The 15,078-nt window shown below is 42.0% G+C and overlaps 1 protein-coding gene across 4 annotated transcripts in view; it reads left to right on the top strand.

The window, feature by feature from the left end:
• The window catches only part of LOC115374742 (major facilitator superfamily domain-containing protein 12-like), a 151,813-nt gene that overhangs the window by 68,062 nt on the left and 68,673 nt on the right, over nt 1-15,078 (top strand). For 3 of the 4 annotated variants that reach the window (XR_003929652.1, XR_003929651.1, XR_003929653.1), the window contains exons 10-12: nt 7,780-7,874; nt 8,047-8,177; nt 8,381-8,560. Coding sequence is in view for 1 of the 4 variants with exons in the window: in XM_030073826.1 (XP_029929686.1) it covers nt 7,780-7,874; nt 8,047-8,177; nt 8,381-8,445 (291 nt within the window). In the remaining 3 variants the exon portion in view is untranslated. Of the gene's footprint in view, nt 1-7,779; nt 7,875-8,046; nt 8,178-8,380; nt 9,144-15,078 lie in introns of those variants that run through there. The other variant, XM_030073826.1, reaches the window with a different exon arrangement.

The raw sequence follows: 15,078 nt of genomic DNA, 5'->3' as shown, positions 1-15,078 counted from the left end.
GAGAGAGAGAGCAGCACGCAGCAGTTTGTTTTGAAGCTGAGGCACGTGATATCAGAGAAACTCTAATACAGTAGACAGGCTCTGGTGATGTTGCGTGTAACCCAACATGCGCAAGGCAAGCACATTAAAGTTTCTTCAGAAACTTTCTATCATCTAGTTATGTGCTTGCCTTGGAAAGGCAACACATCTTATTGTTGTGTTTTATTATTATGTGCTTGCCTTGGAAAGGCAACACATCTTATTGTTGCTCATATTTATTCTTTTTATTATTATTATTATTATTCTGCAAATTTTTTGGCGCGCTTCTCCTCCTACAGCTTGCATTTTAGGCCCACACAATGAATTGGGCAAATGTGTGTCCCCATTGGGAGAAGTGTGCTATTACTTTTCTAAGGAATCCAACATCTGGAATTCCCAAAATTCCAATTTTTATGGCAAATTTGGCCCATTCGAATGAATGGGCAAAAACTTCCGAAGGCTCCAGCGCCCAGAGCTTTGGACCTAGGTCCACACACCAAATTAGAAAAACGTGCATCTTGTGGAGAAGATGCAGAGTTTCGATTTTCAGACCGATCCCACATTCCGTTTTTCCGTAATTCCAGTTTAAAGTCGGAATTACACACGCAATACACACTAATGGAGTTGCACTACAGTGTCATTCCATGCATTCCTGAGAGCTAGAGGGAGGCAGCCCTGAAAAATCGCCTGAAAATTTTGTCTCAAACTTGCTGTACTGGCCACAATTTTCACTCCACATGCATAAATTTGGGATCAAATTGTAGGAAAAATAGTTGTGCTTTGAAAAATGTAAAGACAAAAGCAAAGTAGCTTCAACTTTTTTAATTTCGACTCTTAACGAGGCGGGAGTCCCAGCTCTCTCCCCCATTCAGTCCCATTATATCGGCAAAGCAGAGTCGCGGGAGGAAAGCAGAAACACACACGTTTCCAAATCGCCGTAAATCGGGCATTTTCGGGAGTTGGAAAATAATTTAAACATGGTTTAAAAGCTCAAAGCCTTAGGATTCTCGTGGTGCAATCCATTTTCTGCTCGGACTTACTATCGCGGAGAAAGATGCGGTAGTTTGACCCGTGGTTTTCGGCGATCTTGTCACCAGTACCAGTGTCATTGCTGCTGTCTGCCTCATAGAGACTAATTTCGGGCTCCGCCCCCATGAGCTCCGGTAGCGCAGCGGTAACCTCTCCAGCCTCTCATGCTGGAGAACGGAGTTCAATTCTCCTCCTGCCAGGATTGGCAGATTGGGCTATTTTTAATTCCGTTGGGCAGGGAACAATCACGTTGGGCGTCTACTTCAAAATTGGCCTGCTTTTGGCAACATTTGGCTGCTTATGAACTTTCAACTTTCAACACTAATTCTGCATCAAGGTAAGAAAAAATATGGAGCCTATTTGTGTGACTGTGACTGATTTACGGTAGTTAAATGAATAAATAAATGAATTAATAAATAAATGAATTAATAAATAAATGAATAAATAAATAAATATGCTGGAATGTGATACTTATCTCCAGTCTTCACCCACTCTACTGATCTCCAGTCTTAACTCTGTTTGCCCACATCAATACCCAAAATACTGGACTTGGCAGTGACTGTATTTACATTTACATCCAAAGAGCGTGAGCTCCCTCTACTGGCAGCCCTGTAAATATATACAAAATAGATGTTATTATAGTTAATAATATTAAAATAATAATAAAAAAATTATGAACATTTTTGAGATGTGTTCTAATATCCTTCAGTAATAGTCAGGTAGCATAACAACCTTTTATTTATCTATATAATTCTTTTGGGATTTTTTGGGGCATTTTTTAATATTGAAAGCAAGGGTTATGATGGGTTATCAATTTGAAAACTACATTTTCGTGGCTGTGTCCCGCCCTCTCTCCCCCCGCCCCAGTCCCCTGCTGGCCTGCACTCACATTATCAAGCCCAAACGCGCTCCAGCGCGACTGCCCCCGATATGCACGTCACATTGAAATACACACATACATTCATCATGTCTTCCTTTTAACTAACAGACGTTTTGTTTCATTTAAGGGGTGTTTATTTACCTTGACAGTTTCAGAGGTAACTTCCTCCGTCTGTGTCCAACTGACAGCCGGAGCCCCCATTTATTTTTTATTTTTATTTTTATTTTTGATTCATAATAAGAAATACCTGTTATTGTGGAACTTACCTTCAGTGTGCATTGTGGGAAAGGGAGAACTGTCTATTGTGGTGATTCCAGTTCTTATCACAAGAGGGCACGCTAAGACAAGAATTACAGTCCGTTCAGACGCCGTGCTCGGCTACATTCGGCTGTAATCGTCAGAAGAGATGTGCATGCAGTTATGAACCAGGCTGCAATGTGTGCGTCTTCTGTGATGTATGATTGACAGGTAAGCAGACTGTTTAGTTTAATGGAAATGTGTGTGTGTGAAATAGTGTATGTGAGTGGGGTAGCGAGACATATCAAAGAGACTCACGAAGGAAATATATTATTTATTTGATGACGTGAGTAAGCTAACTGTTATGGCTAGCTCGCTCGCTAAGCGCTAATTACCCTTAGCTTGCTCCCGCGACCCGGAGCTAACGTCAACGGACGGTGGGTGATGTTTATTATTATGGAGTGCAAAATGTAACTAATATAGTCTGCCCCCTTTACTTGATGTCGTAGCACAGTGCACATGACGGTCGCCTTTGTTTTTATGTTGATCCCCTGTTGTGTTCGTGCTCTTTACATTCGGCTGTAATCATCAGAAGAGCTGCACGTGCGGTTATGAACCAGGCTGCAATGTGTGTGTCTTGTTATGTATGATTGACAGATGGAGAGTAAACTCGTCTCGACCACAACGCCCTTGTAAGCGTCGTCCTTTGCAAGTGTGCTACTCTATATGACAGTCTGTGTGCGCGGCGCACCTGTCAGATCTGGTTGATTATTATTATCGGTTGATTATTGATTGCGCAATGCCGCCGTTCGCATTAAACGATTTTGCGGAGGGAGGAGGACTGCATGATTTACGTCGTATCCACGTTCGCGTGCCCGACCGTGCATGTGCTTGTGCATGACATAACCACCGCGTGTCTTTGAGTATCACGGATGTGTGTAGCGCGGCGAGGAGAGACAGAGAGAGAAAGAGACAGAGAGAGAGAGAGAGAGAGAGAGAGAGAGAGAGCAGCACGCAGCAGTTTGTTTTGAAGCTGAGGCACGTGATATCAGAGAAACTCTAATACAGTAGACGGGCTCTGGTGATGTTGCGTGTAACCCGACATGCGCAAGGCAAGCACATTAAAGTTTCTTCAGAAACTTTCTATCCTCTAGTTATTATTATATTTTATTTTTCTGCAAATTTCTTCGGCGCGCTACTCCTCCTACAGCTTTCATTTTAGGCCCACACAATGAATTGGGAAAATGTGCGGCCCCATTGGGAGAAGTGTGCTATTACTTTTATAAGGAATCCAACATCTGGAATTCCCAAAATTCCCATTTTTGTGGCAAATTTGGCCCATTCGAATGAATGGGCAAAACTTCCCGAGGCTCCACAGAGCAGAGCTTTGGACCTAGGTCCACACACCAAATTAGAAAAATGTGCGTCTTTGGGAGAGGGAGCTACCTGCGAATTTTCAAACCGATCCGACATTCCGTTTTTACGCAATTCCGGTTCGAAGTTGACGCAATACACACTAATGGAGAGAGCTAGAGTGAGTGACGTCACACTTAGAGTGAAGCAGCCATGAAAATTCGCCTGAAACCTTTGTCTTAAACTTGCTGTACTGGCCACAATTTTTACTCCACATGCATAAATTTGGGATCAAATTGTAGGAAAAATAGTTGTGCTTTGAAAAATGTAAAGACAAAAGCAAAGTAGCTTCAACTTTTTTCATTTCGACTCTTAACGAGGCGGGAGTCCCAGCTCTCTCCCCCATTCAGTCCCATTATATCGGCAAAGCAAAGTCGCGGCAGAAAAGCAGAAGCACACACGTATTCTACTCGCCGTAAATCGGGCATTTTCGGGAGTTGGAAAATAATTAAACCATGGTTTACTATCGCGGAGAAAGATGCGGTAGTTTGACCCGTGGTTTTCGGCGATCTTGTCACCAGTACCAGTGTCATTGCTCCTGTCTGCTTCATAGACAGTAATTTCGGGCTCCGCCCCCCTGAGCTCCAGTAGCGCAGCGGTAACCTCTCCAGCCTCTCATTGTGGAGAGCGGAGTTCAATTCTCCTCCTGCCAGGATTGTCAGATTGGGCTATTTTTAATTCCGTTGGGCAGGGAACAATCACGTTGGGCGTCTACTTCAAAATTGGGCTGCTTTTGGCAACATTTGGCTGCTTATGAACTTTCAACTTTCAACACTAATTCTGCATCAAGGTAAGAAATAATATGGAGCCTATTTGTGTGACTGTGACTGATTTACGGTAGTTAAATGAATAAATAAATGAATAAATAAATAAATATGCTGGAATGTGATACTTATCTCCAGTCTTCACCCACTCTACTGATCTCCAGTCTTAACTCTGTTTGCCCACATCAATACCCAAAATACTGGACTTGGCAGTGACTGTATTTACATTTACATCCAAAGAGCGTGAGCTCCCTCTACTGGCAGCCCTGTAAATATATACAAAATAGATGTTATTATAGTTAATAATATTAAAATAATAATAAAAAAAATATGAACATTTTTGAGATGTGTTCTAATATCCTTCAGTAATAGTCAGGTAGCATAACAACCTTTTATTTATCTATATAATTCTTTTGGGATTTTTTGGGGCATTTTTTAATATTGAAAGCAAGGGTTATGATGGGTTATCAATTTGAAAACTAACTTTGTGGCTGTGTCCCGCCCTCTCTCCCCCCTCCCCAGTCCCCTGTTGGCCTGCACTCACATTATCAAGCCCAAACGCGCTCCAGCGCGACTGCCCCCGTTATGCACGTCACATTGAAATACACACATACATTCATCATGTCTTCCTTTTAACTAACAGACGTTTTGTTTCATTTAAGGGGTGTTTATTTACCTTGACAGTTTCAGAGGTAACTTCCTCCGTCTGTGTCCAACTGACAGCCGGAGCCCCCATTTACTTTTTATTTTTATTTTTATTTTTGATTCATAATAAGAAATACCTGTTATTGTGGGGCTTACCTTCAGTTGTGGTAAAGGGAGAACTGTCTATTGTGGTGATACCAGTTCTTATCACAAGAGGGCACGCTAAGACAAGAATTACAGTCCGTCCAGACGCCGTGCTCGGCTACATTCGGCTGTAATCGTCAGAAGAGTTCCGCATGCACTTATCAACCAGGCTGAAATGTGTGCGTCTTCTGTGATGTATGATTGACAGGTAAGCAGACTGTTTAGTTTAATGGAAATGTGTGTGTGTGAAATAGTGTATGTGAGTGGGGTAGCGAGACATATCAAAGAGACTCACGAAGGACATATATTATTTATTTGATGACGTGAGTAAGCTAACTGTTATGGCTAGCTCGCTCGCTAAGCGCTAATTACCCTTAGCTTGCTCCCGCGACCCGGAGCTAACGTCAACAGACGGTGGGTGATGTTTATTATTATGGAGTGCAAAATGTAACTAATATAGTCTGCCCCCTTTACTTGATGTCGTAGCACAGTGCACATGACGGTCGCCTTTGTTTTTATTTGGATTCCCTGTTGTGTTCGTGCTCTTTACATTCGGCTGTAATCATCAGAAGAGCTGCACGTGCGGTTATGAACCAGGCTGCAATGTGTGTGTCTTGTTATGTATGATTGACAGATGGAGAGTAAACTCGTCTCGACCACAACGCCCTTGTAAGCGTCGTCCTTTGCAAGTGTGCTACACTATATGACAGTCTGTGTGCGCGGCGCACCCGTCAGATCTGGTTGATTATTATTATCGGTTGATTATTGATTGCGCAATGCCGCCGTTCGCATTAAACGATTTTGCGGAGGGAGGAGGACTGCATGATTTACGTCGTATCCACGTTCGCGTGCCCGACCGTGCATGTGCTTGTGCATGACATAACCACCGCGTGTCTTTGAGTATCACGGATGTGTGTAGAGCGGCGAGGAGAGAGAGAGAGAGAGAGAGAGAGAGAGAGAGAGAGAGAGAGAGAGAGAGAGAGAGAGCAGCACGCAGCAGTTTGTTTTGAAGCTGAGGCACGTGATATCAGAGAAACTCTAATACAGTAGACAGGCTCTGGTGATGTTGCGTGTAACCCGACATGCGCAAGGCAAGCACATTAAAGTTTCTTCAGAAACTTTCTATCCTCTAGTTCTTTTTATGTGCTTGCCTTGAAAAGGCAACACATCTTAAAGTCTTGCATATTTAATCTTTTTATTATTTTTATTATTCCACCTTTTTTTCGGCGCGCTACTCCTCCTACAGCTTTGGTTTTAGGCCCACACAATGAATTGGGAAAATGTGTGGCCCCATTGGGAGAGGTGTGCTATTACTTTTATAAGGAATCTGACTCACAGAATTCTCAAAATTCCAATTTTCCTGAAAATTCCAGCCATCCGAAATGAATGGCCAAAACTTCAGAAGGCTCCAGGGCCCAGAGCTTTTGACCTGCATCCACGCACCAAATACGAAAAATGTGCATCTTGTGGAGATGAAGAGGTGTGTCAATTTTCAAACTGATCAGACTTTGGGATTTTTCATAATTCACAATTTAAATCACGATTTTGCCCTCATAGAAAAAGAATGGGAAATCGGCAGACACTCATGCATTTTCAAAGCCTCACAGCTCCCTCATTCTTTGGCTCACAGACTCCATTCAAAGCTTAAATGACTCAGCAGATGTTCAACTTTATGTGTGTCATCTTCAATTTATCATGTCTGCTTTAGTTTGCCATAAAACACAGTTTAAGTTTGGAGTTATTTTTGAGCCGCCTCTGACTTTTGAATGAGTGTGTATTGCGTGAGCTAGAGTGGCATTCCTGAGGGCTAGAGTGGAGCAGCCCTTAAAATTCGCCTAAAACTTTTGTCTTAAACTTGCTCTCCTGGCCACAATTTTCACTGCACATGCATAAATTTGGGATCAAATTGTAGGAAAACTAGTTGTGCTTTGAAAAATGTAAATACAAAAGCAAAGTAGCTTCAACTTTTTACACTGTGACACTTAACGAGGCAGGAGTGCCAGCTCTCTCCCCCCATAGACTCCCATTATATCTGAAATGCAAAGTCTCGGGAGAGAAGCAGAAAGACACACTTTTCCAACTCGCTCTAAGGTGGGCATTTATGGGAGTTGGAAAATAATTTTGACACAGTTTGAAAGCCCAAAGCCTTGCCTTTCTCATGGTACATTTTATTTTCTGCTCGGACTTACTATCATTGACAAAGAAGCATTTGTTTGACCACTACTTTTAGGTGATTTTTCACAGAAGCAGCACTATCACTCATGCTGTGTGCTTCATAGAGCCTCATTTCTGGCTCCGCCCACACAAGCCCCAGTAGCACAATGGATAGTGTCTCTGCCTGCCACGCAGGAGACCAGGGTTCAACTCCCCGCCTGGGCAAGAGCAACAACACTACACAACCCACAAACAGCATAGGGCTGGCGCTTTACACATGTCTAGGCGCTCGCAAGGCAAGCACATCAAAGTTTCTTCAGAAACTTTATGTCCTCTAGTTTGTATTAGCTGTTTTTGGACAGAGCTGGCCATTTCTTTTTTCAGTCTCCACAACTTAGTAATGACGGTCTGATTGTCCTCTTGGTCTCATGGTGGTCTGTAATTGTTTCATTGGTTCACATTATACTCTCTCTCTCTGTCCTTCTCTTTCTGTAGCACAGTGGAGCATTTGTCTATGGAGCAATGAGTTTTACTGATAAAGTTGCTAATGGAGCAGCTGTGATGATCATCCAAGCCTTAAACCCTTGCCAGTCAGTACACACACACACACACACACACACACACACACAGACACACACACACACAAAATATTATACAACAGAGTCAGTTAATATAGACATTTAGACTAAGCAACTCACAAAAACAAACTAAAAGGCATGTAGATGGGAACCATCATTACTCTATCCTTCTGTCTCCCTTTAGTGCTACAGCATGCTGTCCAGCCTGTGTGTGGTTCTACCATTACATCATAGTCATAGTGACAGGAGGTGTGGCCATTGCCGCAGCGATGGCCCTCTGCAGCATCCTCATCTGGCCAATCAAGATCAGAGGACGTGAGTTGTAGAACTACAGCAGTAAGTTTGTGTAACATTTCCCATTTATCACTAACTGACTGCTTTATTTGTCTGCATGTTTCCTCTGTGTGTGTGTGTGTGTGTGTGTGTGTGTGTGTGTGTGTGTGTGTGTGTGTGTGTGTGTGTGTGTGTGTGTGTGTGTGTTTGTGCATGTGCATATGCATGTGCATGTGTGTGTTTAGGTGGATTTGGAGGTTATCAGGAGGATTCAGAGTTCAGCTCTGATGATGCGTCCAGGGTGAATTAGCCCCCCGCCCAACCAACAAACTGACAGACTTCCTGGTGCACCATTCAACAGGACAGAATAAAGAGTCATAAGAACATGAGACTCAAATCAACAGGGAAGGCACTTTATCTTAAAGGTAGAAAATTATTATTTGTTGTTATTATTATTAGAAGAAATATTATAATTTTGACATGGACCACATTCTTCTCTTAGCATCAAAATGCTTTTGGTACTTTTAGTTAAATGTTTTGGAGAATTTATTGGCCTGATAGATCTGTGTTGTCATACCAGGTGAAGCTTTGCATTGAAGCCATTAACAGGGTTAATGGCAAGGTTAATGACCACAATGGTGTGTAGAGAGTCACTTCAGACAACATAAAAGGTACATGGCAGGTACCTCAGGTAACCCAAAATGATCAGCCCACCCTGATCTCAATGTCAGTTCTGGCAGCAGCATCTGGCTGCATGCAGTCCAAGTTACAAGCTGGAAAATTCCCAGTTGTTTATCCATTTACCACTCTGCTGTTTAAGTGATTTAAGAGCCTGCAATGGGGAAAATCCAACTTTAGTACATGTTGAGGATTAATAAACATATGAGATTGCACTTATCATACATAGTTACATAGACTAATAGTTACTGCAGTAATAGTGTGGCTGCAAAATGATACACTCAACTGGCTGCTACGTATATATATATGTATATATGTGTGTGTGTGTGTGTGTGTGTGTGTGTATATGTATATATGTGTATATTTATACACACACACACACACACACACACACACACACACATATATATATATATATATATATATATATACAGTAGTGGAAAAAAGTTTTCGGACACCCCATGCATTTTTGAAATATTGCATTAAGAAATCACTCTAAGGTCTTCAAGTGCAATTTCTTTTAGTACAGTCACAGCCAAAATACTAAACAAATCCTAAAAAAGCCATTAAAAACTAAAAATTGATTGGTTCCATAAAAATACATAAGAAATTTTGAGTATCGGGTCATTTTGGTAACAGTGATGAAGGTCGTTCTTTTTATTAAAAGACACAATTTTTGTTGCCAAGCTTCGTGTCAATATAAAGCCAGCGCATTTCAAAGTTCTTCAGATGCAAAAGTGGCTAAAACAAGGAACCTAACGCAGGAAACACGCCTGAAGATAAAGATTAAACTGTCAAGAATTTAGTTTTGTTAGTTTTCTTGTAAACAATAAACAAAAAAATATAATTTGTATTTGTTTGTATCTGTCTAATGCAGCCACACCTTTTGAAACACAAAAAAGATTTCTCCACAAATATTTCATGATAATATTTGAGATTGTGAGATTGTGTAAAATTTTAAGGGTGTCCGAAAACTTTTTTCCACCACTGTATACGTCCCTCTCACCCTCATGGGGTGGTATCTGTGTTATCCTCAAGCTCGGGTCCTCTACCAGAGGCCTGGGAGTTTGACGGTTCTGTGCAGTAACTTAGTTGTTCAAAGGACTGTGCTCTTCTGGACTGAGGCTTCAGATGTTGTTCCTGGAATATGCTGGAGCCACTCCCCCAGTTTTGGGGTCACTGCCCCAAGTGCTCCAATTACCACGGGCACCACGCTAGCCTTCACCTTCCACATCCGTTCTAGCTGCTTTTTCAGCCCTTCGTACTTCTCAACCTTATCGTGTGTCTTCTTTCTGATGTTTATGTCGGCTGGTATTGCCACATCTATCACCGCCACCCTCTTCTGCTCTTTGTCCACCACCACTATGTCCAGTTGATTAGCCAGAGCTGTTTGTCAGTCTGGAAGCTTAAGTCCCACAGGATTTTGGCCCTGTTGTTCTCTACCACCTTCTGTGGAATGGCCCATTGGGATTTGGGTACCTCTATTCCATACTGGGTACAGATGTTCCTTTATACTATCCCAGCCACCTGGTTGTGCCTCTCCATGTACGCTGATCCAGCTAGCATCTTACAACCTGCTACTATTCTTTGCACAGCCTACACCTTTGGTCTGATCTACTCTGGTAGACCCTGGCCTCTATGGCTCTTGTGCATAAGGCCTGTTCTTGTGCTGCCATGATTAGTGCCTCTGTGCTGTCTGTCAGTCCAGCGTTTTCCAGCCAGTGGTAGGTCTTCTTGATATTCACCACTTCTTCAACTTGACGGTGGTACATGCCATGTAGGGGCTTGTCCCTCCAAGTTGTCTGCTCCTCTTCCTCTGCACTCTCATCAGGGTTCTGCTGCCTGAGGCATTCACTTAGCAGCTCATCCTTTGGGGCCATTTTCTAGATGTACTCCTGATTTTCGATGTTTCATCCTGGACCATGGCTATCTGTGGCTTCTATGTCCTCCTTTGGCCAGCTTATGATCCCGGTGGGGTATCTGATGATTGGCAGTGCATATATGTTGATGGCTCAGATCTTGTTCTTACCATTCAGCTGGCTTTTCAGGACTTGCCTTACTCTCTGGAGGTATTTAGCTGTGGTTGATTTCCTTGCGGCCTCCTCATGGTTTCCATTAGCCTGTGGGAGGTGCTTGTAGCTGCCCTGGATATCTCCTATGTTGCCCTCTGGTAAGTCGACCCCTTCAGTTTAGATCATCTTGCCTCTCTTTGATACCATCCGGCCGCACTTATCCAATCCGAATGACACCCCTATGTCATTGCTGTAGATCCTGGTGGTGTGGATCAGTGAGTTGATTTCTCGCTCATTCCTGGCATACAGCTTGATGTCATCCATGAAGAGCAGGTGGCTGATTGTTGTCCCACTGTTTATGATGATCTGACTGAGGGGGTTCAGGCCTATGCAGAACAACAGTGGTGACAGCGCATCTCCTTGGTATATGCCGCACCTGATGTTGACTTGGGCAGTCTGCTTTGAGTTGGCCTCTAGGGTTGTCTTCCACATTCCCATCGAGTTCCGAATCAAGGCCCTTAGGTTCCTGTTGATCTTGTATAGTTCCAGACATTCCAGTGTCCGTGTATGTGGCATCGAGATGTAGGCTTTCTTGTTGTCAATCCAGGCATTGCACAGGTTGGTCCGTCTGTACTGATTTTCCAGGGCTGATGCCGATACTGATTATCACTTAATACCTATCATAATTCTTATTACTCCAGAGACTAATTACTGATATTTAAGGACAATATTCATTTATATTAAATTTAAAGCTTGCACTGTCAAAATTAAAGTTTTAAAAAGACACACATTGCTTTGAATTAACAAATGTTTAATTAACTTTATTATATCAGAATCAGAAGCAGAAATACTTTATTGATCCCTTAATGGAAATTGGGTATTAGTTTAAAAAAAAAGAAAAAAGGAAGAAGAAAAGAATATAACAAAAAATACCATTAAGATGTGAAAAAGGGGGGTGGGGATAAGTAAGTGCAGCACACTACATTGTGTTTTTGTCCTTCTTTAAAACTAAATTAAATACAAATCTAGTGAAAGAGGAAAATGAAAATTGTAACCTTATTATAAGAAATGTTTCCCTAACTAATTGCTTTGTTACGCTGTCTTTCAGCAACACAGTAGCCAGAATGTTACCATTTTATGTTTCCGCAAACCAACAACTGTGTTGAACAAAACCAAATCAAACATATGTTGCAAATCAACATTTAAACTTATAGCAACTGTGGTGAAGCCTGCATCATGTGATTGTTGACATTCATGCATCCACAAACATTACCTAACATTACTACATTAGCTACTTCAGCCACTTTTATTTGCTTGGTTAGCCACCAAAACTGCTTGGTTAAGGTTAGGAAAAAGTCATGGTTAATATTAGCAAGCAAAAAATAAACACGTGCTTGAACCCCAGTCTGTGGAGGAACCACTCCATCCCACCAGCCTCCTAGCAGAGCATTTGTTGTGGCTTTATACTATGCTACAAAACTTGAACTAAACATTGTAACATATCCTTGGCTTGCAGAAACGTAAAATGCCAACATTTTTTCTGGCAACTGGGTTGCTTTCAGACTGAGTCGTGGAGTCTGAGTGGTTTTCATATTGGTCATCATGTAAATCAAAATTATGATACATATTATTGAAGAATTTTGAATATCAGCCCTGATATCTGGCTGGAACTTGCTGCCAAAACCCAAAGCATGACTTGGTTTTCTCATTAATGGAACAACCGCTTATGTATGTTATGTTAAAAGGAAATTCTGTGTGCATCAACTGAAAAATGAAATCTGTCAGTATAAATCCTTCTGTTAATTCAGGTCTACTCAGGATTTGTTGCAGTGATAAAATTTATTTAAGCAACTGTCATGAGACAAAGTCATATATAAGATTATGTTTTTAAGTGGTGTACTTTTACACTGTTTTTTTTTTTCATTGTATTCAAACACCAAATGTAATATGAGTGTAAATATGTTTTTTTAATCAAAAGAAACGGCTTTTAATCATTGGTTAAAAAAAGGGACTTTACATTAAAGGGATCAACTGGATAATTTGCGATTACCTCAATAATAGTAATCATATTGGAAAATATGTTCTTTGGTAATTTTCTTGGAGGCATTATGATGTTTGACTCAGAGCCTTAGGTCCTGTTTCCACCTTGCATTAACATTCATCTTGGGTGACCCAATTACAAGCTGACACCTCTAAGTACAGGTGTAAATGCACCCAGTGCGTCCTCAATGCATCTTGACATCTGATCACTCAGGCCAGAAGTGGCCTGGGACACTTTTGTCCACATTGCATTTTAAGTGTAAACAAACGTGTTCCAGGTTGCAGGGATTGCTTACTGAACTGACTATAAGCCCTGGTCCTGTCCAAAACCCCATGCTTTAGTCATGACAATGATCCAAGTCAGTTTTCCCAACAGGAAAAAATATCCTGCCTGATTCTGCTGAGCAAAGTTGAGCTGTCAGCTGATGTCCAAATGCAGACTGCAGGTAGGCTATAAAGCTGCTGATTAGGCCCGTTTCCACCGCAGGAACTTCGGGGTAATTTTACGGGGCCGTGGCCGTTGTCGCGTGTCTCCACCGCCGGAACTACCCTTTAGGAGAGAGTTCCGGAACCTTTACAGGGGCTAAAAAACAGCCCTGCCTCGGGGTAGGGACTCTGAGCAGCCCCGAAAAACTCCTGGGTTTACTCACGGCGCGATGTGATGTCAACAGAAAGCAGGCGTCCCTAGCAACACAGCCAACACTACCAAGCTAACGCTAACATGCTAGCTTAACGCTAACAACACACTTTTTAGCTGGCATTTTAGGGCCACTAACGTTAGCTTTACCGGACGTTAGCTAACGCTAACAACACACTTTTTAGCCGGCATTTTTAGGGGCGCTAACGCTAGCTTTAGTGGACATTAGCTAACGCTAACAACAAGCTTTTTTAACAACACGCATTTTGATGCCCCGGTCATGGTCACGCAACCGCCCGGTAACTTTACAGGAACCTTCCTCCTACTCTGCCCTCTCAGTGGAGACACGGCAGTTGAGAGGGCCGAACAAGAGGATGTTCCTGTAGTAGCCCCTGCCCCCCAAATACTACCAGGAACATTTTGGTTGAAACGGGCCTATAGTGAGTAAAAATACAGGCTGTCTACCTGGCATTTGTTTCACTAAAGCCACTTTTTACCTACTCTGTCATTTCCAACACACATCAGATCCAGAACTGTTGCATACTCAAGTTCAGCTTTGTGTTCAATTAATTTATCCAATACAGCGCAGAGCCTGACCTTCTCACTGAAGTAATAAAATCCATGCCCACGGATTTGTAATCCATGGCCATTTCAAGCAAAGTGTGGGTATGGATTTGTAATCCAAGAGCACAGATTATTAGGCATGTGCACAGATTCCTTAAGGAAGAGCGCAGACTTGACCCCAGGGGGGCTCTGTAATAATACTCACAAAATATGTGAAAATTAATAGTACATTGATCTTGAAATTACTGCAAATGACCATTTATTAGAAAACACAAAGTACAAATTCCTTGGTTGTCTGCTTTGGTTTTGCCATCTATCATTTGCTTTGTGATGTGCTCTGCTGTGAATGTTATTTTGATGTTGGTTTTCATGCAAGCAAATACAATCCTTCTCCATGATTTTCCTCTGTTTTTTCAAATTTCCACAACATATGTTGATTCGTGGTTCAAATGACAAAAACATATGTTGACTGGTGAAGAAGATGATGTTAAAGACAAAGGGAGGCCTGGGAGCTTTAAATTTTGAACCAATCAGGGCACGGAGGGTGGAACAAAGCATCTAACACTTTTTCCCATTGGCTCAGAAGAAGAAACCACACTTCCTTGGTGAATCAATGCTGCAGAATATGATGTAGTACTACAGACCCTTCGAAATGAGACAAATGTGATTCCACTGAAAAGCTTAGCAGTTCAAAAGTTATTAAACATTGTATAACGATGGCTATTTTTAGCCAGGCACAGCTGTTTTGGTTTTTGAGGGTTAATGCAAGGTGCAAACATAGACAGACATTGGTTGATTGGCTGTAAGTACTTACGTACCTGTTGTGTCCTGTGGTGTCAGCAGTAGGAAGGTTGTGCCCTGTGGTACTCAGGTAGCCCCAACACAGCTTGATTAAAGTCTCCCACAGCTTGGTTAAGAGTTAAAGGCTCTGGAAGACATCCACACAGAAACCTGTTAAATTTGATTCTGTTCAATTTCTATTTCAGTTTCAGCTCAGGAAGTATTTTATTTG

This window comes from Myripristis murdjan, chromosome 17 (assembly GCF_902150065.1).
Source record: "Myripristis murdjan chromosome 17, fMyrMur1.1, whole genome shotgun sequence".
NCBI classification, from domain to species: domain Eukaryota; kingdom Metazoa; phylum Chordata; class Actinopteri; order Holocentriformes; family Holocentridae; genus Myripristis; species Myripristis murdjan.
The sequence above is the reverse complement of the archived record's forward strand: the minus strand, read 5'-3'. Positions and strand labels throughout refer to the sequence as shown.